Source organism: Diadema setosum, chromosome 12 (genome assembly GCF_964275005.1).
Source record: "Diadema setosum chromosome 12, eeDiaSeto1, whole genome shotgun sequence".
Lineage (NCBI taxonomy): Eukaryota > Metazoa > Echinodermata > Echinoidea > Diadematoida > Diadematidae > Diadema > Diadema setosum.
Window position 1 is genome coordinate 35,827,876 of NC_092696.1, and position 26,156 is coordinate 35,854,031.

Genomic DNA, 26,156 nt, shown 5'->3' on the forward strand with positions numbered 1-26,156 from the left:
ACAGTGTATTAACCCTATCCTGCACATTATGATTGTGACTGCCTACCAAATTGGCTGTTTAAACTTGTTCTGTAAGTTTGACTGTAAATTTCCAAGTTCTTCTATTGTCATTTCTGTAAGAAAGTCACCCTTCGCTCCCCCTAAAGAAAGGGGAAAATGAAATAAAATAAGGGGGAAATGGAAATTGAGCAACTCTGTCAAAATGTAAAAGTCTAAACAAACACACTTTGTTGTATTAACATACCAGTTCTATGCTTTCGACATAAAATGGTAAGAGTTAAGAGTTTTACACAATGTCATTTCACTAATACAGTGGAATCTTGTTATGGAGAATCATGATATTAAAATTGTCCACTATAACAGAGTAGTCTTTCTTGCCATAAGGTTCAAAGTTTTCTGTGTAATTTATTGTCTGTATTAACCAGACATTGATGTAACAAAATTTTTGTGAAACAAAGTTATTTTGTCAGCCTGGAGTCTATTCATTCCTTCAGCAGAATATGAGCAAATTGAAGAAGTGCATACTTGTAAAATGGCATTAATTTTTTCTTTTTTTTTTCTTCTCTGTTTTAGATGCACAATAGGTGATTCTTGGAAATGATTGTTGCGACTTGACTTTGTCATAACAATCAAAAGCTTGTGAAATGATCGATCTTGTTTAACTCTTTATGTGCCATGGTGAAACCCCTTGTGCCACATTATTCTGAGACACCAACATTGCCATGCTTTGAAAAAACATTCTCTTTTCAAATCAGTGTAACTTCTAGAGATTTCTGTTCAGCTGGAAACATAGTGAGCAAAGTTGTAGAGAAAATGCCAAACTTAGCTTTGATGTAAGTTGTATGACAAACCTAAGATAATTTTTTTTTTCTTTCACACGTCTAGTAGCCAAATTACTGTAAAGGCATGACTTTCGCACACAAGACAGTGACAGAAACTTAGAATTAACATGCAAATCCAGTAGGGAACTCGGTTTGATAGTCAATTACAGCATAAAATGCAATCTTTTTGTGAGAGTACGGAAGCACAAGAAATTTATTGTACTGTGCCATTTGGCGATTTATCATCGGGTTTGGGTGGGCTTGTGCATTTGAGCAGAATATACGAAGTTGGCACGCCGTCGACTGAGTCGGACGTGCGAACGTGGCACATAAAGAGTTTAACAGGGTTGCCTGAAAATAAAATTATGTGTAAATATCAGTGATACATCCGCAATATACGCCTGTTGTACTATGCATGAAAATGGATTATTCTATTTTTATATGTAGAGGTTTCAGAACAATATATGGACGCATAGGAAGCATGTTTTTGTATTGCTGGATTGAATAATTATAATCAAATCACGAATATGAAGCACTGTGATCCATGTGTGTTTGTGTGTGTTTTATTAAGTGACCAAATAAATACACGGGTGTATTGGTAGGGCCCTATCTTATGTCATAATGAAATAGACAATCACGATTATTATACATGTACCACAACAGGTGTTCAGCACTTCCACAGACGAGAAAAATCGGGTGAGAAATTTGTGTCTGGTTCAGTGTGTGTGTGATGTTTGTATGACATAATGTACTTTGTCTATGACATCATTGTTACTATGGAAACTATATACCCCCCCCCCCCCCCCCGAATAAAAGGTTATACAATGTACTGTGAATCCACTGCCTTGCGTAATTCTGTCCATCATTCTCAGTGAATAACTGCATGGTTGTTCAGTGATGGCATGAATGATGATCTGAGATGTGATGTTATGTGCAAGTCTTAGATAAGGATCGTCAAAGACCATGTTTCCTTCAGAATGTTCTTGTAAATTTTAAATATCAAACATATACATCCATATTTCACTATTTGTTGTTTTTTTTCATTCATAATGAGAACAAGATTTTAATAGACTAAAAACTTGCTAAATGATGGAAAAAAAATACTCTAGAGGGTAGAAATTTCCTAGACCAATTTCTTTTTCTTGATGTTTACTCTTTATGTGCCATAGTGGAAACCCCCTGTGTGGCACATTATTCTGAGATAGCAACTTAGTCATGCTTTGAGAAAATATTTTGTTTTTAAAATCTCTGTAGTAAACCTTTATAGGTTTTGGTTTCCCTGGACATAAATTCCCCCAAATTATTATTTATTCCGCATTTCTCCTTATGGCTAGAAATAGTGTTTATTAATTATATATATATATATATATATATATATATATATATATATATGAAGAGTTTGTTTGCAAAAACCGATAAGTCCATATTTGTCAAATGGAGATATTTGCGATTAAAGGTCGAGAAAAACAAAGAGAATAATAAAAAAAAATTTGCTTCTTTTGACCATAACTTCAAAAATATACCTTTATATGTAGTAATCAATATATCATTTAAAAGGTATTATTTTGTACTTTATGACAGAAACCCTATTTCAAAATCTTCAAAAATGGACTTATCGTTTTTTGCAAACAAACTCTTCATATATATATATATATATATATATATATATATATATATATATATATATATATTTAAATATATGTATATATAACCGTATATAAACACAAACATATTTAGAGAGAGAATCCACATTTGTATGCATTTTGATAATCAAAATTATGGGTACAAACTTCACAAAGAGCTCACACAAAGGCAGTTTAGTTTCCTTGGAGTTGTGAATTCATTTATTCAATTACTGAATAAAAGTCTTTTATATGGCCATTTCTTTCAAATGAAGATCTCATTTTCTTCTCTTTCTCGTAAGAAACAGTCCACTTTTTTTTTTTGTCTGTCAAGTTTTCACTACAAGGGAATCATGGTTTGAAGACCTCCTTCACCGATCAAATAAAAAAAAAGTTAAACTAAACTGGCTCTCTTTGAGTCTATAGAGACATGTACTACTGTTGCAAATTGCAGGACTATTTTAAAAAATAGAAATTAAGATTTGTTGTCAAACAAAAAACAAATACAAAAAAATGCAAGAAGAATGCGCTGTCTGTGTGTTTTTTTTTTTTTTTTTTGCAAAGATCAGCAATTAAAGTAAATCTTGGGCTCAGACTGATTCACAGAAGTTATGGCGAAAAAGGATTTATTTCATAATTGCACCAAAGGGAGTGCTTCCACGACATCACTTGATTTCACGTTACTACTCATTGAAAACTAGCAGATGGCGTTTCCATCTACTTTGAATCTGGCTCGTACAAGAAAAGACGGATTATGAAGCGTGGGATCTTTCACCGTGACTGGTATGGACACACAAAATCTGGAAAATAGGTTGTAAGAAAAAAAAAAGATGTAAGATATAAACAAACATGCCTTGGACAAATGTCCGAGACACATCAGGATTTTAAAGTTGCATTTGACCAATAAATGGAGAGTAACATTTTTATACAGCACAGGTTGTTGATTTACAGAGCATAACTGAATTATCTATACATTAGGGTACTGTCCAATTCAGAAAAAGATAAACAAAATTTCATTGCCTTCAATTTTTGTTATATAGAATTTTAAACTCACTTCAAAAACACACTCATCACTTATTTTCCCCATCTTTTTTTCCCCTCTCACTGCTCACTAATTCAGCTAAACATCTCTAAAATCTCAAACTAAAAAGTGGTGTATGAAATCCAATAGTAGATGTGATCAGAATCTTGGTACAAGATACAAATGACATATAATACAAGACAAAAGACATGCTAATTATATGATATTGCATAACAATGGAAAAAAAAGTTATTTCCATTTGGCATAGTCAGGTTTAAAAAGATGCTAGTTATTAAATAAATACTTAGAAATGCAGTACATTCAATAAATACAGTCCTAAAAACACACAAAAAGTTTTCGTTTACAACTAGGTCGTCCTCACCTCTCAAAATATTTATGCACACCTTTTGCGGCTACTAAGATACAGGCTAACAATATTGCCCTAGGAAGCGAAACATTTCAAAGAAAGCCCACCACAAATTTACAGTAAAGAAAGTAATATAGTACAATAATTGACTTGAGAAGACATTAAAATCAATGTGTCTTTATTTTCATTAATAAACAAAGCACCATACTCGCTATCTCTATCAAAACTTAAATATAATTTATGTTATGGAAGGTCCATATAAACTAAGACAAGTTATTTTTCTTGATGCTTATTTCCATCAATGGAAAATTGTTGGGGCCTTACACATAATCATTAATCCCATGCATAAGTTTTTTTTTTGTATGGTAGCTGTTCTCTTTTGCATATGCTTTCTCTCGTGAAAGAAAAATAAACTGTAGCAGCTTCGAGGATTCAAGCTCTCAAAGTACCAAAATCAAATGATAAAATTGATGTTCTATTGTGGTTCTCTGAAAGATAATTTCACCATAAGCCACTGAAATAAGTGGTGAATATACCTTGGGCAATCGAAAAAGAAAAAAAGATTAGTAGAAGTCAAACATGAAATGAAGCACCCAAATGGGAACTGGGCTATAGGTACTCCACGATGAAAAAACAATTAATCGCTGCAATAAGGGGAAGCAGACTCAGTGAAAAATTCCTTTTGTCACTTCTTGGGATGCTCTTCAGCATGTACGGAAGAAAGTTTGGCCGGAGTCGCGACAGTTGGCGAAAGAGAACAGCTACCATTATCTAGTCAGTACCGACAAGAAATGGTCCGCCCCTGAGGAGTGGAGGGGTGTGGTGTGCGGTGCAATGCTCCTACACCTCAGGCCTTTGTACGACCAGGTGCAGCCATTTTCTCTTGAGGTGAACGGGAAAGGAAGGTGGAGGAGACCACTATTAAACTGTCCTTGTGACCTCTGGGTGTGTGTGTGTGTGACCTTTGACCTTTACGACCGCATGTCAAGGTCAAGACTAAAGCGCAGTGCAGGCTGGAAGACTCAATTTCGCCGTGTGCATGAATGCATTGATGCCAATCAGAACACGCGCGACACATAAACTAGAAACTTGCCAGCGTGCATGATCTGAGATTTACCACTCCACCACTCATGTGCGGTGTCAAATGGCATTCCATCTTTTTTAAACGCACACTAGATGTCTTTTAGAAAATTTCCCTACATATGAGGAATTTTCTAGAATCAAATCACAAATCACGTAATAATTCTAATATACTATACACATATGAAAACTACATAAGTGCCAAGGTCGCGAGAAACATACCATAAATCTACTTTTTGCAATTTTTATATTTTTTTCTTTTTTTTAAACATTTCTTATTCTGCTGCATAAAGAGCCTGTAATATCGTATACCCAAAATACTGTTCCTAAATACGAAGGAAAACAAGGCACGTTTTGTACACCTTGGTTGCCGACCGTCGTACCCTGCGTACATTAGCACCTTGCCGATACAATAGCGCAACTGTGCTGTGCAGACACGCAACTTGCGCCAAGTCCGTACAATTACATAGCAACACCGTCATATCGGAATACTGAATAGCAATTTAATGACAGTAGTCTCAATGAACGACACTGAAGTTTTAATTTCCCAAATTGATGAAATGATAATAATAATAATGATAATAATAATAATAATGATAATGATAATAATAATAATAATAATGATAATAATAATAATAATAATAATAATAATGATAATAATAATAATAATAATAATAATAATGATAATAATAATAATAATAATAATAATAATAATAATAATAATAAGTGTCAGTTTTGTTTGGCTTGCATAGTATGTAGATGGACCAATTTTCTGGAAACTTCCAATAAATTTGTTCCATATCAATACATGAATCATATCATACATTACAATGATCCTTGCAGGAACTTACATATAAGTCATATTCAAACTTCTTCTTGATGAGGAAAAAAATATAGTAAGTTGAGCAAAAGATCAAGCAAAGTTAGAAAACAATTACCAAAATTTCACTAAACCCTCATCAAGTGATATGTTGAAGACAGAAAGAATAGCGGCTATTCATTTTCAAGATATTTTATTTCTCCTAAGGGTCTCCAAACTAAAGACTGTCCCGGATTACGATGATTTAGACCAGCAGTAATTGTATATAAACAGGATTGATAATCATAGTAAAATACATGTATATACAATATAGTGAATATTCTGAACACTTGAATTTATGAAAGAAAAATTGATAATGACTACATCAATTAATATTCATGTGTCAAAGGAGGGACAGTCTTTCAATGAATATTCATATTACCCATTTCTAATTTCCCTTGAATCTCTGTACGATATGTATCTGTTATCAAACAAATAAGGCACTATTCATACTAAACTACCATGCTTTGTTGCTTCCAAATATAGTGAACTCTCATTATAAGAAACTTCTTGGGACCTAAGAGATTCCATTGTTGCATTAATATTTTGTTATATCAGGGTTTGAAAAACAACACAATACAAAGTAAGGAGCTTCGAATTTTGTTGCAAGAACATAACCTCACTATAGTGACAGTTTGTTATACAGTATTCTTTATAATGAGAGTCCACTGTATTGTAAGTAAGCTTGAGAATGTAGCTGTGCATTGACCTTTTTTCCCCTTCTTTTTTTTTCATACATGTTTTCTCCAGCTTTCAGCAAATTAATCCCAAGCATCATTTCACGACAGTCTCATAATTACATTGTACAATCACTAAACATGCCATTTCTTGGTACTGTGATGAATATATAACAGATTGCGATACATGACTATAGGCATATCGGCATCACACAAAAATATTCCAGACAGTTGATTCATCATCCATCGAAGTCACAAATGTAATGCCCCATTTCCCCTGTATATCTTTTTGAATATCTCTACTCATGTATAGAAATGCTTCTTTATTTCCTCAAGATGATTTACAAAACTTTTAAAGTGGTCTGTGATGGCACCAAATGGACAAGAATATCCAACAGGTTACAGTGTATTATATCTGAATCAACTTCACGGTCACATAGATTTTTTTCATGGGGACTGGGAATGGAAGTCAATAAACATAACGAACTTGGACTTTATATTAGTGAAGCTGTAATACTACATCAGGTTGACGAATGCAAACTGAAAGTATATTATTATGTGTGTGTGTGTGTGTGTGTGGGTGTGTGTGAATAGGCTTACTTGTTTGGGGTGTATAACAAACCACTCATGTCATGTTCCTTTCTACACTCACGAATAAGGTGAACAGTTCTGAGAGTTGGACACAGTTGTACTCCAAAGCAGGTGCTACGGAACCAGTCTGCATCTATTCATGTTTGTATGGATTACATACACCCGTAATACTGGGATGAGACTTACCAGTAGTTATAGAAACTTCTACCGGATTTTAAATCTATTTCTTTCCATTAGAAGTGGACACAGATGGAGATGATGAAGAACCATCATTGCAAAGACGGAATCTGCGGAAGACGTTACATATAGGCCTACATCATGAGAGAGTGTTTTTGGACAGTCATACACAGTAAACCTGGACATCCTACTGCGTGTGACTCTAATCTTTGTTACAAAAAAAAAAGAGCAACTCCTCTCCAAAAACTTCCATCACAGGCATTGGACATTTAATCTGAAGACTTTGCTGGATATATTTGCAAACCTGTCTCAAATACATGCTATCCTTAGAATTCTCAGATACTTGTTATGGACATTAGGGCCTACATTACGATCACGAGGAATCCCCTTTTTTGTATAATGAATGTTGGGCTTACCTTAATACATCAGTCCACAAAGATTACTAAATCACCTACAGCCACTAGCATCAGAACAGATACATTCTGTGTTGCCATGACAATGTGACATTTCTTTTTCTAAACTTCTAAGAGAATCTTTTTGCAGCAATCACAACATTGCTAACGTAACCTACAACATATACAGCCACCATAAAAACTCCCCTGTTGCTACAGCGATGTGACATCCGCACATATGTCCAGAGAATGCGAGTGAATTTCCGATTGGTTGATTCAAGTTGACCGATACCAGTCTTCAGATTGGAGGGTTGGCGCGTTGACGGACAGATGACATAAAACAGCTGGACTAGATGACAGGGACTGCTACTGTACTTACTGCAGAAATAAAAGGCGGGTCCAATATACCATCAAACAAAAATATAAGGCTATGATTACAAACTGCAGATGATGTCACAGCACTTTGCAATAAATCATCTTAAATTGTCAGAAGCAACAAGGTACTGTAAAAGTGGAAATTTTCTCACATTTCATGTGACCAGAAACTAGCACAAAAATAAAAGCACGCAAATATTTTTGCTTGCCATATGTTACAGTAGTTGATGTCTTGATTCCACGGAATTAAAAGCATGTGAATCTCTTCTTACCCGGCCGAGCACAAATAATTAGTCGCGCGAAAATATCCACTTTTACAGAATTATAATACAAAGTCTTAAACAAGAACTCCATGTCTCTGTCAGTGTTGCATGGAAAGCTTAGAAGCTGAAGTGACTGGTTTTAAATTCCTCTTTGCATAATCTTTGGCAAATGGCTGAATGATTGTTATCCCTTTGCTCTATTAACACCATCACTATCATCATTATCATCCAATTCTAATTATCATGATTGTAAATATCAACCTTATAACTGTCATCAATTGCATTTCAAATTGAAGCAAATGAACCAAAAAAAAATACATGACAGTATGCAAAGGATATATGAATGATTGGCAGTTAATTTGTCACAGAATAATTATGTACCCTGGATGTTGACAAGGTTAAACTTGATGATTTCTTTATGTACATTATACAAACAAAATAATGATATTGATGACTGTGATGATGATACTACTACTACTACTACAACTACTTCTACTACTACTACTACTACTACTACTACTACTTCTACTACTACTACTACTACTTGTAATTACAATCACAATTATAATGCTATCACAATAAATATTATAATTATTGTAAAAGAATCAAATAACAATGTGCATAAATAAAATGTGGAATTAGTTGACAACAAAAAATCACAATATAAATGCACAGCTATAAACTTTTTCAGGTGACATAGTAACCAGTATCTCGAAGAGTAGCCAAGTGAATCATATTATGTCATGCAGAAGTTGATTAGAATAAAAATAAGGCAAAATGGAGAAATCAAAGACACCATGCAGAAATAATGGAAAAGGTTTGTAATGATACATAATTACATAGATAGCAGACAAAACTAATTTGCCACAATATAATGGTAAACACACAGAGAAAAGTAGGTTCGACTGCAGCAAATTGAGAAAAAAAATCATAATTTTGGGCCTTACTTTACTTATATCACGACCTCATAATCCTTTTTTTTTTCCTCTTCAGATTGATGTAAGTATTCCAACCACTATTACTACTAAAGCCTTTTTATATAACATACAGGCAAGAGAGGTTATCTTTTTAAATTTGATTTTCAACATAGATCCATCCATATTGTTTAAGCATTCCCCATTTTCCCTCCAATTTCTTCAAATATATATCCAGAATCATCCCACTGTATACCAGCTTTTGCATCAAATTAATCCTGAATTCAAATACGACGGTTCACTTAAATTAAATTTAAATTTATGAAATTTAAATTGTGTTTTGGCCAACTAAGCATGGGGAATATCTCATGCTTCTATCCATATTGTATATCATCATGGGTTGGATGCATCACAAGTGTACCATGATGTGCTGTGGATTGATTGTAAAGGATTTGAAAAATTGAAAAATAATTTGAAAGAATTTTGCGATTTCCAGTATCTGGCATATTTGATCATCATGCATCATATAGTAATTATTTACTGTGGCTGGTTTAAAACAGGGACATAATTTATATTGATGGATGTTGTTACTTAATGCAAAAAGAAAGCAAAGAGAGAGAAGGAGAGAGACAGAGAGAGAAAGGGCAAGAAAGAGAAAGGCAACCATGTTAAAGAACGAAATAGTGATGGCATGGAAAAACAACAACAACAAACAGACTTTTTTTTTTGTTCCTAAAGATACCAGAAGATTCAAAAGAAAATGAACATTGAATCCAAGGGATCACAATTTCGAGAAGAAATTAATCTATTCTAGGAGGTGTGGGGCAGATTCAATATGAAAATTCGCCTGCATTTTTTGGATTGAGTATGGAATAAATCTCCCACGTTTTGAATTTGTTGTTATGAGTTATTTTGTTTTTCTTTCGCAATGACATTTATGGAAAAGAACTGCAAAATAAAATGTACACTGTGTCTGCATAAAGGTAATATTGATATGATTACTCCAAGGAATATAAACATTTCAAATGTGAATATCAATTAATATTGGTCGTTTTAGTTTTTAGAACTGAAATCATAAAAGCTGGCAGTTCATAGACCCATTAAGAGCAGTGCACTCTAATTTGGTCAATGCAAATAAAACAATAAGATGAACCAAGAGAGTTGACATGGAAGGCTTTGAGATATTCAAGCAGAAATTGGCTAGTGAAAATTTTCCTTTCTCAAATAAAATAAATAGCCACATTTCTTTCAGCATGTTTTGGTTGTTTTGGTGCATTTTTTTTTTGCAAATTATAGTTTGAAGCATTTGCTACCTCATGGTTCTTGTGACATGAGGTACAAATATTAGTCCTGAATGCACTAATTGATCTACAATGCAAGCTAGTCCCACACAAAATGTACGATGTTAAACATATCAGCGAAAATGTAACCACATCAATGAATAAGATTAGTTAGTTCAAACATCAGCTCAAAGCAAAAGCAACAAATGAACTATTTACTGCTATCATCTACTTCACTACACATTCAAATTATGCAACCAGATTATTCTACACTCTACGGTCAAATTTAATCGTCCAGACTCACGTTGCCATAGTTACGTGTCGTGCACTACACACAATGCATCATTCAGACACTCTTGAGGGCGGTAATCAGACTGCGGAAATCAAACTTTGCATCCTGCAGGAACGGTGAGAGCAGCGCAAAGGTGCATTGTGGGTGGGCAGGCAAGAAAAATGCAAAATCGGTTTGTCGAGAACAAAAAAATTCAACGCAACTTAATTCCCCACTAGAAAACGTGGGCAAGAAACTGTTCACATTTAAGAAGTCATGAAATCTATCCTGTTTTCCCTGAAACAAAAATTTCGAAGAATGTAGACTCTGTTTTCAGTAAAGCTTGCCTCTAATTATTTCAAGTATATTGTCCAATCAACTACATATTCCAACATTCCATTCATGTGACTACACACCATTTAGAGAGAACCCCTACAAAGCTGAAGGACTATGGCACATCAATTCCCCCTCCCCCTAAAAAAAAAATGATAATAATTTGTCCCATGCAAGCTTTCACATAGCAAGATAATTGATAGAAAGGAAATCATGGGATGTTAGTATTCCAATAAATGAGAAACAGTTTTGTACATAAAAGAAACAACTTCTTGTGATATACTATCAAAAGATGCAGATCATTATTTTAGAGCATATCAAATAAAAAAAAAATGTCTGCAGATGATCTAAAAATGACCAATATATCTCACCGTGTGTTTTAGGAGTTAATTATATGATCTTTATGTAATGTATGACGTCATATGACCCAACTAATCATCAATTAATCTGAACTTTTTCAAATTGTTATCTAACAGCATTCATATTGCTCTTGCTAGAACAATGCACTTAGAGTAAATACTCTTATGTTTATTAAATAACATCAAACTGCTCCTTTTGGTATGGAAATTACAAATCAGTTTACCTAAACCATATAAATTTATATTTCAGTTGAGAGAAAGAATATGGAGTTTCAATTAATGTGATCTGTTACTACAGAATCCATACAAGTTGCCAAACATCAAGTCCTGCTTTTGGTACTGATGAATTCACGATCCCGAGCAAATGCACTTTGAATCATTTAGGCCTATATCATTGAGCATGAAAGAGAATAAACATTAAATTTCCATACATCAATTAAAAATCATGTTACAGCAACATGCCTCAGGATGAAATAATTTAAAAACAAAAAGTTTCATACCATAAAAACAGATTCTTTTTGTGAATGGACTGTGAAACTTGGACAGGAGAAGCAATACATGTAGCACTTTTGTTCTGCTGAAATGAATTTGATATTTGACAACAAAATTTCCCTAAATTTTTAAAAGCTTGTGGGTTTCTGACATTTTCAGGGTATTGTAGTAACAGACCATAAATATGTATAAGTGCATGATTAGGCATGAAAATTTTAGAAGCTACTACTGCCAATACAACTAAAATTATGATGGCATACATAATTTGTGAATGACTTTAGCTCACTCTTCTTCTGCTTTTATTGAACTTATCTGATGATAAATCAATTGCCTACTTTATTTGTCACGCTTATATTTCAAGTTCCTTTTAATTTCAACACCCTGGTATTATGGAATATGCACAAAATGGACCTAATGCCATGCAGAGAATCTTGTGTACCATCTGCTCATGCTTTAAAATGGTTAAAATTCCAGTTTTCTCACAATTTATAGTATCAATGCAAGATGCATATAACCCTGTAGAATCAAAGCAAATAAAGTGTGTTAACATGCTATGAGATGTGCATCTAAGCAGTCTATTCTTTCTTTTTTTGTGTGTCAAACTGAATGAGAGCTGTGAAATCCATGCGAATTGTTACAAATTTTCATGCATGGCCAGCAACATATGCTATCTACAATGTCTAGAATGTGCAAATTTTCTCAACTCTCAAAAATGTCTCATATGCAATCTACCTATAACACATGTGCATATTTTAACATGACTTGACATATTTTCGTCCAGTCAGAAGTAAATATTGCAGTACTTGAAATGTCCTCAGTTTCTACTTTACACTTTGTGCTATGGCACAATTAAAATTCGATGACTAACAATTTCATGAATGATTGCCCCCCTCCTCAATTTCCGCAACACTCACCACCCATAAACTGGTCACTTTTTTAAAACCATAAGTGAAAGCTATTACCAGCCAATCAGCTTTCAGGATTGCTGATTGCCCCCCTCCTCAATTTCCGCATCACCCACCACCCATAAACTGGTCACTTTTTTAAAACCATAACTGAAAGCTATTACCAGCCAATCAGCTTTCAGGATTGCTGCTTGTTGCCAAAGTACATGCTATGATGACACTTCACTTTTCATTACAAGGGGAGTCTTCAAGTTTGCAACAAATCTGACACACCAAACAACTGATTCTCAAAAAGTTTTAGTATCTCTTTTTTTTTCTGCTACGCCTTCAAGCAACTTGTCACTCAATAAAACTTCTGTAGGCTGGAATAATTATGACCTTTAATATTCTAAATGTATGCTTTATTGGACACTATGTTTATCATTCAAGAATTGTGTAATAGCAAAGTTGAAGTTCAATGTTTCAAGAACTATTGCTATACACTATAACAATATGCCTCTACCCTCTACAATATGACACTTGGTGGTTTGCATGAATATTTATGTATGAAAACTAATAATGTTGATTAGACACACTTCATTTGAAGCTGGCTGTTTATCTTTAATCAGATAAAGTAAAATACCTTATTGATCCCAATTAAAGGGTGTGTACAGTTCTGGTTGAGGTGAGGATTTAGCTTTTAAAGTTTTGTGAGATATTCAGAAGCCACTCTATGATATGTCCAAGAGCATGCAATTCTAAGGGGTATCAAAAGTTGATTTGATGAAAATCGGTTTTGAAAACCGATTTTCATCAAATAAACACTGAATCCTTCTTAAAATTACATGCTCTTTCATATTTCATAGGAGGTATCTCATTATCTCACTTAGGAATGTTATAAACCTGAATCCCCACCTCAACCAGTACGGCACAGTCCCTTTAAACCTTGCTAAAAAGTTACAATCTACCTTTTTAAGTTTCAATCACCATTTGGTCCTGTACTTTGCTGACATTGTAAGGTTTGACTGTTGTATTATGTCTACTCTGCCCTGGTGTTCTGAAGTTAGCAACTATTAGCTGTGACTTGTGTTTATCATCTTACCGTTTCTGCTGGCTTGTCAACGTTTCTTTGTACTTTCTTCAGTTCTGGTCTTTCACTGCAGAAAAACAACAGCAAAAATATCATTTCAAATATGACCGAACTCCATGACACCATACATACAACATAAAGTGTTTGATACAATTTTTCTTCACAGAAATTTGATAATTTGGAGAAGGGAAATAGGCCATTCAGCAAAACCACAAGAATGCTGTTGATTAAGGCTCTACTTTGCAATAAAAGCAGACTGGGGAATCAAAATATTTTGTTGTTCAATACAGTAGAGGTCAAGGTGTTTCTATAGATTTTTATTTTTTTTTTTCAAATTCAATGCCTGATGAAATGCCATCTAGTATTTAAAGAGAAAGATCATCATAGATCTTTTACATATTTCTGCATGTTTGTCTGTTTGTTTAATGAACCATTGCAAAGATATTATCACCAAACATGCCTCAGGGAATTAACCTGTAGAACAGACTGCAGTAAAAGAAAGGTCAAATGGTAAAATGGACTATTGCGAGATTTAGATCAGTGAATTTGCATCGTTACATATCTGTATATCAGGCTCCTTTTTTTTTAAACTTTATAAAATAATTCTTTCTTCACATCTCTTCTCATATCTAATGGTGACAGTTTTGGCTTAAATTTCTGACATTTAATCTGTCACTGCCACATTAGAAAAGAAAAGTATTCCAAGACACAATACTAACGTGATACCCATCTATTGGACAGTCCATTTTTAGCAGTGATAATTCCACTAATTAAAGTCCACAGAAGTGTGATACCTTTACAGGTGCACTTAATGTACCTTCACTGCCAGGAGAAAATGACAGACCAGCCACTTATAAACATTTCTTCCTGGGCCGTTGTTACCTTGCCTTACTCTCTCTCTCTCTCTCTCTCTATCTCTCATCCACTCTATCTATCTATCTATCTATTTATTTATTTATCTATGTATCTATTTATCTATCTATCTATCTATCTACTTATCTATCTATCTGTCTAACAATCTATATATTTATCTATCTCTATCTATCTACCTATCTATCTATCTATCTATTTAAAAATTAACAATATATATATCTACATATCTATCTACCTATCTATCTATCTATCTATCTATCTATCTATCTACCTATCTATCTATCTATCTACCTATCTATCTACCTCTCTCTCTCTTTGTTTCTGAAATCATTTCATAGAATCCAAAAATTCTTTTGTCCTCTGTGTTCCCACTGAACACTGGCACAAAGTCACAGAAATCACATCTGTTATGGCTCAGTGGACACAACCACAGAATCTAAATCACAGGATTCCTGGTTCAAGCCCCGTGGTTGCAATGGATGTGCTCGTTGGCAAGGAATATCATCCTCACTGTCTAGACCTCCGTATGGCTATCAGTTCCATGGTTACGTACATTCCCTCCATCGTTAGTGGTCACATAAAATAAATCAGTTTAATTCAAATTGTAATCATGTTATGTAACACCTAACAAAATTTTCTCCTCTTTTCTCATATCAACATTAATTGCCAACTTACAATTTGCCTCTTGCTTCATGGGCCCTGACTTTCATGTCTTCAATCTGTGATGTCAAATGAAAAAGAAAATATTAAAGGTGGGAGAAACAAGGAAATATACATACCGGTATTGACATGACATTATAGTGTTTCAAGAGATAAAAAAGTAAAACATACTGAACAGGAAAATTTTCATTGAGAGCGAGCATACAACAGAAATTTACGGCATTTGAAAGTTTCACACGCTCTCATAAAATACTGATAATGGTCAGAAAAAAATACACAAGAATTTTAAAGGACAAGTTCACCTTCATTAACATAAGGATTAAGAGAATGCAGCAATATTAGTAGAACACATCAGTGAAAGTTTGAGGAAAATTGGACAATCAATGCAAAAGTTATGAATTTTTAAAATTTTTGTGTTGGAACCGCTGGATGAGGAGACTACTAAGGCTTGTGATGTCATATGAGTACAACAGTATAAAGAAAATGTAAAGAAAATTCAACATATTTTCACTTTTTTCGCATAATAAAAGAGCACTTGACTTGCCTCTTTCTTAAGGCAATGGGAATAATATTACCCATAACATACGTCAGTAATGAGTCAAGGGAATGTGTACTTTTTTCAAAAGATGAAATGTTGTGAAATTCCCTTTATATTTTCCTTATATTGTTGTTCGCAAGTGACATCATACACTGCAGTAGTCTTCCCATCCAGCGGTGACTGCACAAAAACTTCAAAAATTCATAACTTTTGAACGGATTGTCCGATTTTCCTCAAACTTTCAATGATGTGTTCTACAAATATTGCTACATTCTCTCAATCCTTATGTTAATGAAGGTGAACTTGTCCTTTAATATAACATGAAATGTTATGGCCTCATAGGTCTTTCATTATCTTATTCATAACTAGAAATGTCGCTATGGCGACTGGTATGCCTCCGCCATAATGCATGCTTCTCCGAATAGGTCTATAGCACAATGTCTTCACAATGTGTGATGACAGTTTCACATAACTGGCAAAATATTAAAATGACAGGTTTGCCACAAATGCATCGAGTGTTCACCTTTCCTTGAACTAGGTTTATTTGGGTGAATGGCTATACTGTCTAGGTCTAGTGCAGGTATTTGGGGATTTCAGGATTTATACCAAACTTTTGACCCTTTTATAAGTTTAAAGAAGAAGTGAAATTTAGCACTTTCACTTGACCTTTGACCCTTTGGCAAGAAACGTCCAAGAGAACCTGTATTGGATAATGCATACACCAAGTTTCAAGGAAAAAATGTAGAAGTGTAGTAGGGTGTCCAACATTTACACACTTCAATAGCCCGAAAGTGCCGAAAACAACATAGTAAAACAAAGAGGTCCTCGTAAAAGGTGGGTCCAAATATAATGTTTGAAGACAGGTTGGAAACCTGAAGCCCCATCCAAACCAAAATCTATACCATCCCTTAACTTGTTGAGGATGAGTCCCGAGTATGCTCGGACAGGTATCTATGGGAAATGCATGTTGTAGCAAAATCAGTCCGTCCTCAATAGGTTAAAGTGCCTCTGAAAATTTACCCTGTTATTTCCCATGAAAGTAGGATTCACATTTATCCACAATCAGATTATAGGATAGTGAGTGTAACTACTACTGCTAGTTAACATGCCCAACCCTGTTGTCCATTTGTCTTTTATTAAATGTTTGTATAAAAATCACAATTATGTGAGACTGAAGACGATTGTTTTCAAGTCTCTTCTGCATGAAGATTTTTGAAAAAAATTAGTGAAAACACTTAGGTATTGAAGAAAAGTAAACACTATTTGGAAACCTCCTGTAAATTTTGAACTGAAGAGGGTCTTTATCTGTTTAGTTAAATTGACCGTTAAAAGATTTGAATAATTTTTTCGTACTACGAAAAAATTACTAGTTTTACAGACCTGTGTGATGCACTTAGTTGCACATAGTAGTTCATGTAAATGGTGTGTTGTTATTTGTCATCGATAACAAAGTAAGAGAAGCTAGTGAATTCTTCTTTTCTGACAGCTTTAACATGCATATCTTTTGTTTGAAGTATAAGTATCATATTACAACCACAGGAGGATTAATGTATGCAGCTGTGCCTAGTACACAGAATACGTTACGGTGGGCATTTGGTGCATTATTTGAATTTTAACGGCTAAGAACATTCAAATATCACAGAAATGTTATAGCTTTACAATGTCTTGTCATTCTGGTGGAATATATCATGTTCTGTGCTGTTTTGGAAGGAATGCAAAAGGGATGGCCCATCTTTAAGTGACCTCACCTCCAGATCCTGCTTGCGTATAGTCACTTCCAGGTCAAATTTGTTGCCCTCGGCGTCCCGCAACTGCTCGTAGAGCTCCTCGCACATCGCCCGGAGTCGGTCGCGGGAGAGTGAGTCGATGTCGAGCGGCTTCACGTTCTCCTCAACATACTTGTTCCTCATCTCCGCTTTCTGCTCCGCCTCGGCCTTCAGGTCGGTCTGGGCTTTCTTCATCATCATTTGCTGGGGTGGAGAAGATGGGGAGAAGATGGGGAGTTGTTGGGGAGAGGCGGGGATTGGGTCGACAAAAATGTATCGGAGTTTAAGCTTGGCCCATTATCTCCACAATTTAACACCTTGTGGTGTCATTTTCACCTATTTTTTTTCTCCTGCGAGGTGCCCACATTGTACAAGCATAGTCTTTTCATTTCATTTCATTTCATTTTATTGTTTCTGTATGGCACAATATAATCAACTCTGATCACTTTCAGAGATAAACATATGATTCATAATAATTCATGGCTGATTTTGCACATGACAGGTAATCAAATCTTAGTGACAAAGAACAAAGACATAATGATAATAAACAAAAAGTCAAGGTACCATACAGGAGGATCCCCAGTAAGCCGAGCTTGATATTGGGGCCTCATACACAGATAAATGAATAAACAGTTTCAACCAACTGTCGGTTCACTTAACTACAACAAGACAAACTAGTTTTACACAACAAAAACAGTTACGTAACAAAACATACACGGACATGTACGCAGGTGATGCTAAGAAAGACAAATAAAGAAGAAGGGGACAGCGATAATGAAAGATGGTGAGAAAGAACAGGAGACAGAGAGAAATAGAAAGACTCCTCGTTCGCTGTACAATAACACACTGTGCAGATACAACACTATTGCAGGTGCATACACCCTGTTGCCAGGTAACGGCTGGGTGTAGCAACGTACGGACCAGTTACATCTGTATATAAAAATAGAGAAACATTCTATGGCATGCCTACAACAGAAGGCAGAGTACAACATAGAATGAAGATGCTTCAAGTAACAAAAGAAATTCATGTTCTGGATATGTTAATTAAGTCACTGATATTTAGCAACAAGCATATGTTTAACAAATCTTTTGAAGGAACCAATCGTGCGAATTGCACGGGACTGAGATGGTAAAGAATTCCATACGTCTGGGCCAGTGTGCCGAATTGATTTTTTAGCTAAACAAGTTCTGGGATTTATAAGATGAATATTGGAGGCATTTCTTGTAGGGTAGGAGTGGATTTGTTTATTGAGTTGGAAAATATTCATGAAATAAGAAGGTAAACACTGAATGTTGTAGCGAAACATGAAGGCAGCAGTCTGTAAAAAATTAATGTCATCAATTTTCAGAATTCTATGCTTTTGAAATATTGGGTCTGTGTGAGCTCTATAATCAGTCCCAGCACAAATACGCATGGCTTTCTTTTGGAGCAAAAATATTGAATTTGTACTACTGTATGAAGTTGCCCAGACAATGTTGCAATAATTTATATATGGCAAAACGAGTGAGTTATACAATACAAAAAGAGTTTCTACCGGAAGAAAATACCGTAATTTACGTAGAACACCAATATTGCGTGCAATAGGATTTGATATATCCTACATTTTCTGTCAGCACGAATAAATTTATAACCATCAAGGTTTACAAGATCAGGAGATGTATCATTCAACCACGTTTCTGTTACCCCAATGATAGAAAAATTTAACTGTATGGAGGACAGAAAATGAGAAAAATCATCAAAATTTTTTACTATGCTACGAGTATTAACATGTAATAAGCTTAAATCGGAAGATACAGTATAATCTGACATTTGATGGTAAAATTCGTGAGGTAGAAAATATCTGCAGTTGCCATCATATATATTTGAGTGGGTACCTCCACTTTTTTCGCAGAATGTATAAATATGTTTGTATGAAAAATGCCTCATTTTGTAATGACTATTGACAAATGTTATTCTTTGCTATCCTGATGTATCATTCATTCAAATGCATGTCGAATTTATACTTTTTGTACATTCTGTTGAAAGAAGTGAAAATAACACCTTTGAATTGAATTGAATTGAATTGAATTGAATTTAGAGTTGTGAAGTCTTAAGAAACTCTCTTTATGGGGTAAGATGTGATGTTTCTGACTTTAAAAACAAAATGATCACAAGTTGGCTAGTATTAGTGGCAGGATTTGAATGAGCGAAGGACTGCCAGCATGGGACTTTTTTTATCTTCCACTTACGAGTCCAGACACAAAATCAAAGGAAGAATTTGATTTGGTAGCTGCCAGCTCAGCATTAGAAGAGAGAAAATAGATAAATGACTTTAATAAAGCAAAATAATACTGTTGGCATTGAATACATGTGGGAGAGCTGCTTGCTGTAAGCAGTTAAGTATATTCAATTTCATTCAGGCGTTTACAGTAACAGTAAGTTGCAATAACAGCCATTGCCAAGTCGCTAAGTGAAATCTTCAATGCTGATTGGTTGTTTTCCAACAGTTGCCATAGCAACTCGGCAATTATTGCAATGCACGATGACTGTAAGCTTCCCATTGATGAAATGAATCAGGGTCTTACCATGATATTTTTCTTCCTTACAGTAACCGTAAGCTGCAATGACAGCCGTGACCAAGGCGATATGCGAAATCCTCAATGCTGATTGGTTGTTTTCCAACAGTTTTAAAAGCAACTCTGCAATTATTGCAATGCATGGTGACTGTAAATTTCCCATTGATGAAATGAATCAGGGTCTTACCATGATATTCTTCTTCCTTCCTGCTGTCAGCTTGCCCAACTTGCCGCCCAGCTTGGGCTTGGGCTTGGCCGCTTCGGCCGTTTTTTTCTCTTCTGCAGCCCCCTCATCTGCTGGGGCAGCCTGTTTGGCCTACGAAGCAAAGCAGGGCAAGGGTTAGGAAGCATAGGATGTGAGAAGCAATCAGCAAATTAATTTTTTATTCTCTTTTTTTTTGCCATTTGTACCATTTACTGGTCCCTTTTTGAGTCGAGCATAAACACCATCTTTTGAAAAAAGATGGTAACATTAAATTAGTTGTTTCATAACTTCAGTTGCTATGTAAGGAAGTACAGTTGGTGTAGTTAATTTGAAAGGTAAAGCAGGGCTATCAATATTAACAAAATCAAGGATGTTCAATGAGCAGGGGGCGGGAGTTGTTTGTGTATTATGTGTATTCTAAGCAGGAATAAATCCAAAATTAGGGAGGACTTTATCTCTTTGTCAGGGTCATTAAGAGACTAAGATTTCATTTTTGGTGGAGATTCCTGCAGAATTAGGGAGACTTATCAGGTATGTCTTTGCTATTGGCTCACTACTGTGAAGGCTTATCTAATCTGGCTTGTCAAGAAATTAAGTGATTGCAACTATTTTGACAGATAAATCTGCTTCAGTTTGACCCTTCCTGAGTCAAAATTTCTACTACATATAAACTCAAATAACAATGAAATCAAAATGACCATAAATATGACAGTCCTGAAGCATTTCATTTACAAATCATACTTTCAAAGCAAAAAAAAAAATGCTCTCATACTAGGACAGTGCTTGGTTGTATTAAAAGGAGAAAAAAAAAAGACAAAACAAACTTTCACAGTGAATCAAAACTGTCAAAATTTTCTGCCATCTCAAAATAGAAGATGGGACGGGACGGAATAACTTCAATTTCTTGTTCTCCCTGAAAATCGAACACAACTTAATGCAATGATTTTCAAAGGAAATCGTAATGGAATTAATTTTCAATAATGATGATTAGAATAAAGACAGAAAGAATCGTAAGAATTAGCTGTATACAAAACTGATTTATAAAACATGCTGTTATTGCACGCATATGTTCACAGAGATTTGGTTAGTCTTCTGTGAGCTTCTATTATACATAAATCAGGACTCACAGAAACAAATTAGTCCTAAAAATTGTCTAGTGCTTGGTTAAAAAGTTTAATCCAGCTCAGGTGTAGTATAGCATCAGGCAGCTTGCTTATTATTTCAGGGATGATCTACAACAGACTAATGAAGCTTGCTTAAAGCCACTAGCAATGCAAACATTGAATGCCCTGTGCAAAAATCTGTTGGAATTTCAGAATCTTGTCAAAAAGGGTTCTGCAAACCCTGTCATTGAATGACAAGTCAATCTAACTATAATACAAAGTAATATATGGCAATACAATTTAAACATATGCATCAACTGAGTGTTTTTAACTGATTTCTTTCCTTTGCATCATTTTAATGATAATCTAAAATTAAATTGATAATTAGATGTCACTAATCAAAGGTTGAATTCAATGAATTTCTCATTCATGCTCTTTTTTGGGTGGCATGCATTTTCATACTAATGAATCTTGTTGCTCTGTTGGAGTCTTTTTTTCACTTTTAGTTTCATACTAAAAGTAACATGCTCTGCTTTCTACAGTAATTCACTTTCCTTTCTTTAAAAAAAACATGCCTAATGAAAATTGTTCTCTCGTGCTGTAAATAATAAAGAGACTAACCACAGGCAATTTCTAGTCGGGCAGAAAATATCCACACTGGATATCAAACAATCTCTTAATCCAAATTTAGTGCATACCATCATTCTGTTTATTCTATTCCCTTATTCTATTTTGAACATGCATTAATCAATTGATTAATTAATTAATCAATCAATTGATTAATTGATTAATTGATTAATTAATTCCTTCATTCATTCAGGACATTCTTTTCTTTTATTGCATTCTTTGATTTCATTCATATATTTCTAGCATTCAGCATATCAAGCTCAGCACCAGTGCTCATGAAAAGATTTGAATACAAGGCCGATAGATACCTCCGCCTCTTTCCTCTTTTTCTCTGCCTCCTCCTTCTTACGACGTTCCTAGGGTTAGAGGTTAAGTACAAGTCGTTAGGTGACATGCACGCACACACATATATTATGATCGGAATTGTCTGAAATTTGCGTCACTGAAACAGTTGCCAGAAAAACCATGACGACAGAAAATTCTTAAGACAATTACGATAATTCATGATTAATGAATTTCCATTTTTGCAGTCATCTGGAAAATATGTGGCTTCAAAATGCTGCAGTGTCAGCTGATATTCAAAAGGGACTCTATATTTGGAAGATAAAATCTACACCCCTCATTTTGCAAAACAATTTGCTAACCAATCACTGAACTATGCTTGGAATACAAAAACAAATAAACTCAATGCAAAGCCGGTGATTGAGAGGAAATAAAGTGCTACTTTACAGTTTTTGGTCATGGTCTTTCTTGGTTTGTGTTCCAGCGACATGACTGATAAAACACTGATGACTGTATGAATGAATACATCATGATACAAAATGATGGATTGTGTTAATTTCACTCTTAAATGCATTATATAGATCAAAACATCATCAGATAACATCACTACACTTTGTGTATAGTCATGTTTGTGATGGTAATCTTTCAGGAGTGGCAACCTTGCAAATAGCATTGCAGTTTACCGAGTGCTGAAAATGCATATAATTATATATTTATCGGAAAGCAGTGTTTCTACATTTCCTGCAATTAATATATAAATACAATTTGCAGAAAAAAACAAACAATATTTTCTACGAAACCTGTAGTATTTTTGGCAAACCTAGCACAAAATACTACAAAAAAGTAACAGTCGACATAGTCTCTGAATATCAAATTGTTAAAAATAAGAAATAGGATGAACAGACATATCACTTGTGTTGTCTGATACACTAAGGGTGGGATTTCACGGAGCACGCGAACGATTTGCAAAGAACGCGAATAGCAAAATCTAGCATTCGTATTTTAGTCTGCAAAAGATCGCCAAACGAACATGAGGGTTCCGAAGCATCATCAATTGTTCGCGAATGTCGTTTTTACTTCGGCGAGAATTTCAAAAAAGTTTGAAATTTTTTGCGAACCTTTTCCGCACACTTGGTCGTGATTTGCTCGTGAATTGTTCTCGAAAGTGTCTTTAAAGCCTCGTCATATGCGCAAGACCTTCGCAAGACACGCGCGATATTTGCAAAATGTTCGTGAAACCCCAAACAGACTCCGAAACTTTGGAGAATGTCTCGCGTATGTTACGCGAAATGTGCGAAGTTTTTCCGATCATTTTACGACGTAATCGCAAACTGTTCGCGTACCTTTTGAGATATTCTTGCGAATGTTTAGCGCACGTTTGGGGGGATGTATGACCTATACGTTTTCTACAAATAAAAATCATAACATACATCTAAACATCAAACAATTATTAACAACTATAGTAACAAAAGAAATAAAAGACTAGCAAGGAGAAATAAATGTTTGATATACAAAAAAAATCGTAAAATACACTTAAAATTAATCTAAAGTATGTAAAATTTCATTTGAACTATAGAGATTATGTGTTGGATGAACGGCAAAAAAAAAAAAGATCAAAGGCTTTACTAGTGGAGATATGTCCAAGGAAAAAAAAAATGTAGGCAAACACACGATAGAGAAATGAGAGAAAAAGAAAGGAGAAATAGAGGAAAGAAACAATTCAACTCAAGACAGCTTCCACCTCTCCTTGGGTACATTTTCTCCCATGATTATTGAAAATTTTTCGTTGTTCGCATTTCCGTCGCGTGTTCTTCGTGTACGTAACATTCTGTACTTTAGCAATGATACACACGACATTCGCACATACGTCGTGGAAACTTCGCACAAATTGCGCAAGAATAGTTTTCGGCTTCACTGTCGGAAAACATTCGAAGAAAAACTTTTACAAATGTTGGATTTTGTTATTCGCGTCCTTCGCAAATCATTCGCATGCTCCGTGAAATCCCACCCTTAGAGATGCAGGGATTGCCAAGTATATCATATGATATCAATGACAAACTCTGCATGTAAATGACTAACTACAATCATGCGGATCCCTTCACCATGAGATAGGAAAAATTGAGTGAATTGAAGGACTGAACATATAGGAAAACAAACAATAACATTACCATCATTGACAAAAACCTTATAAATAGATACTTTAAATACATAGAGAGCATGAAGGAGTGGCAAGCATGATAAAAGATGAAAACACTCTTGTTTTACATTACAACAGAGCAAACACACAAACACACACACAAGAAAAAACCTTATTGCACTGGAAAGGTGAAGGAAACTCGTGCGAACAGCAAAAATACAAAATATGACAATGCCACATCTACCATGCAGCAATCCTGAAAAAGAGAGGTAAGTGTACAAAGTCTAAATGCTAAATGCTAGGAGTGTTTTCAGTATACAATCCAGCTATATGTCCTGCCCTTGGCAACTAAAATTCACTGTTGGGCAAGCAAAATGATAGGAAACTTGCCTGAGAGATAGTTGTTGTAGTGCCCTGATCTCAACAAACAACATGTTTAGTGTGCTAAACTAATGATTCCAGGAAACGAGTTCAAAACACAATTTTGAGTAGTACAGTGCACTCCTGTTATTGCAAAGATGATTACAATGAAAATCTTGTTAACATGAAGTTAACAATTCAGGTCCCCAAAGTGATCATCTATTTATCTTTATTATATCTTGTTTGGCTATAACAACATTTCTACATAACGAATGAGAACTGCCAGTCAAGAAGGCATTGTGATATCGGGACTTGTCTGCACAGCATCTCGCTATCTGCTTTACTAAAACCAAATGGGTGAAGATGATAAATTGCTACTTGTGAAAGGTACTTCTGGTGAAAGACAATGGCATCGTAAATATGGCGCTACATCAGCAAGCCACACTTTACGAGACACAAACTGTAGAATAGAGACATGATTAATGGATTGTTTGATACACCAGAAGCAAAACCAGTCTTTCTATACCAACGTTCCCACTCCAGCAAATCAAACACAAACTTCACACTTTGATGATTGAGTGACGACAATGGAGCATGATAAAAGTGTGAACGTGAACAGCAGCTTCAGCAACCTAGGTCAGAGTTCAGAGGTCACTGAATCAACCAATCATGGATATGTGTGTGTGTGTCTATCCAATATGTGGTGAAGAGCTACACGCGTGCAACCTTTGTGTATTCAGCTGGATATGCATGCGCATGCAAGGGAAAGTCCTGTGTAAATTGAAGTATGTTCTCATTTAAAACATGAAGTGTATTCAAAATGTAAAGTTAGTTACATATTGAGTTGGTCCTAGCTTATGCTTCAGTCCAACTACATTCATCTCATACAAAGATGACACACATAAACATTATATAAGTTTCATACTCATTTGTAATGTTGAAGTGTGACAACTTTATATTCACACATCTTTGCACTGATATTAAATTTCCAAGATGGCAGACAATGCAGAAGAATTTATGCCGAGAGACAGAAAAGTTCGGCAGCTAAAATGTCTGATCAAATATTCATAACCTATCTTTCTGATGCTAGGCAGATTCAAAACTAAACTCTCTATCTCGCATAATGTGACTGTAACTCCAGGGTGAACTTATCAGTCTCAATTTTTGAATTATTTCTGATG

General features: G+C 34.8%; 1 protein-coding gene across 11 annotated transcripts in view; it reads right to left on the bottom strand.

The window, feature by feature from the left end:
* Positions 1-7,285: 7,285 nt before the first annotated feature.
* Positions 7,286-26,156, bottom strand: part of LOC140235664 (uncharacterized) — a 107,708-nt gene continuing 88,837 nt past the window's right edge. For 7 of the 11 annotated variants that reach the window (XM_072315684.1, XM_072315682.1, XM_072315678.1 and 4 more), the window contains 7 exons: positions 22,505-22,552; positions 20,449-20,577; positions 17,688-17,909; positions 15,417-15,460; positions 13,881-13,935; positions 10,744-10,836; positions 7,286-7,985 (listed from right to left, as the gene is read on the bottom strand). In XM_072315684.1, coding sequence (XP_072171785.1) covers positions 10,786-10,836; positions 13,881-13,935; positions 15,417-15,460; positions 17,688-17,909; positions 20,449-20,577; positions 22,505-22,552 — 549 coding nt within the window. In that variant the 3' untranslated portion in view covers positions 7,286-7,985; positions 10,744-10,785. The remainder of the gene's footprint in view (positions 7,986-10,743; positions 10,837-13,880; positions 13,936-15,416; positions 15,461-17,687; positions 17,910-20,448; positions 20,578-22,504; positions 22,553-26,156) is intronic. The other 4 variants (XM_072315685.1, XM_072315680.1, XM_072315677.1 and 1 more) reach the window with 2 other exon arrangements.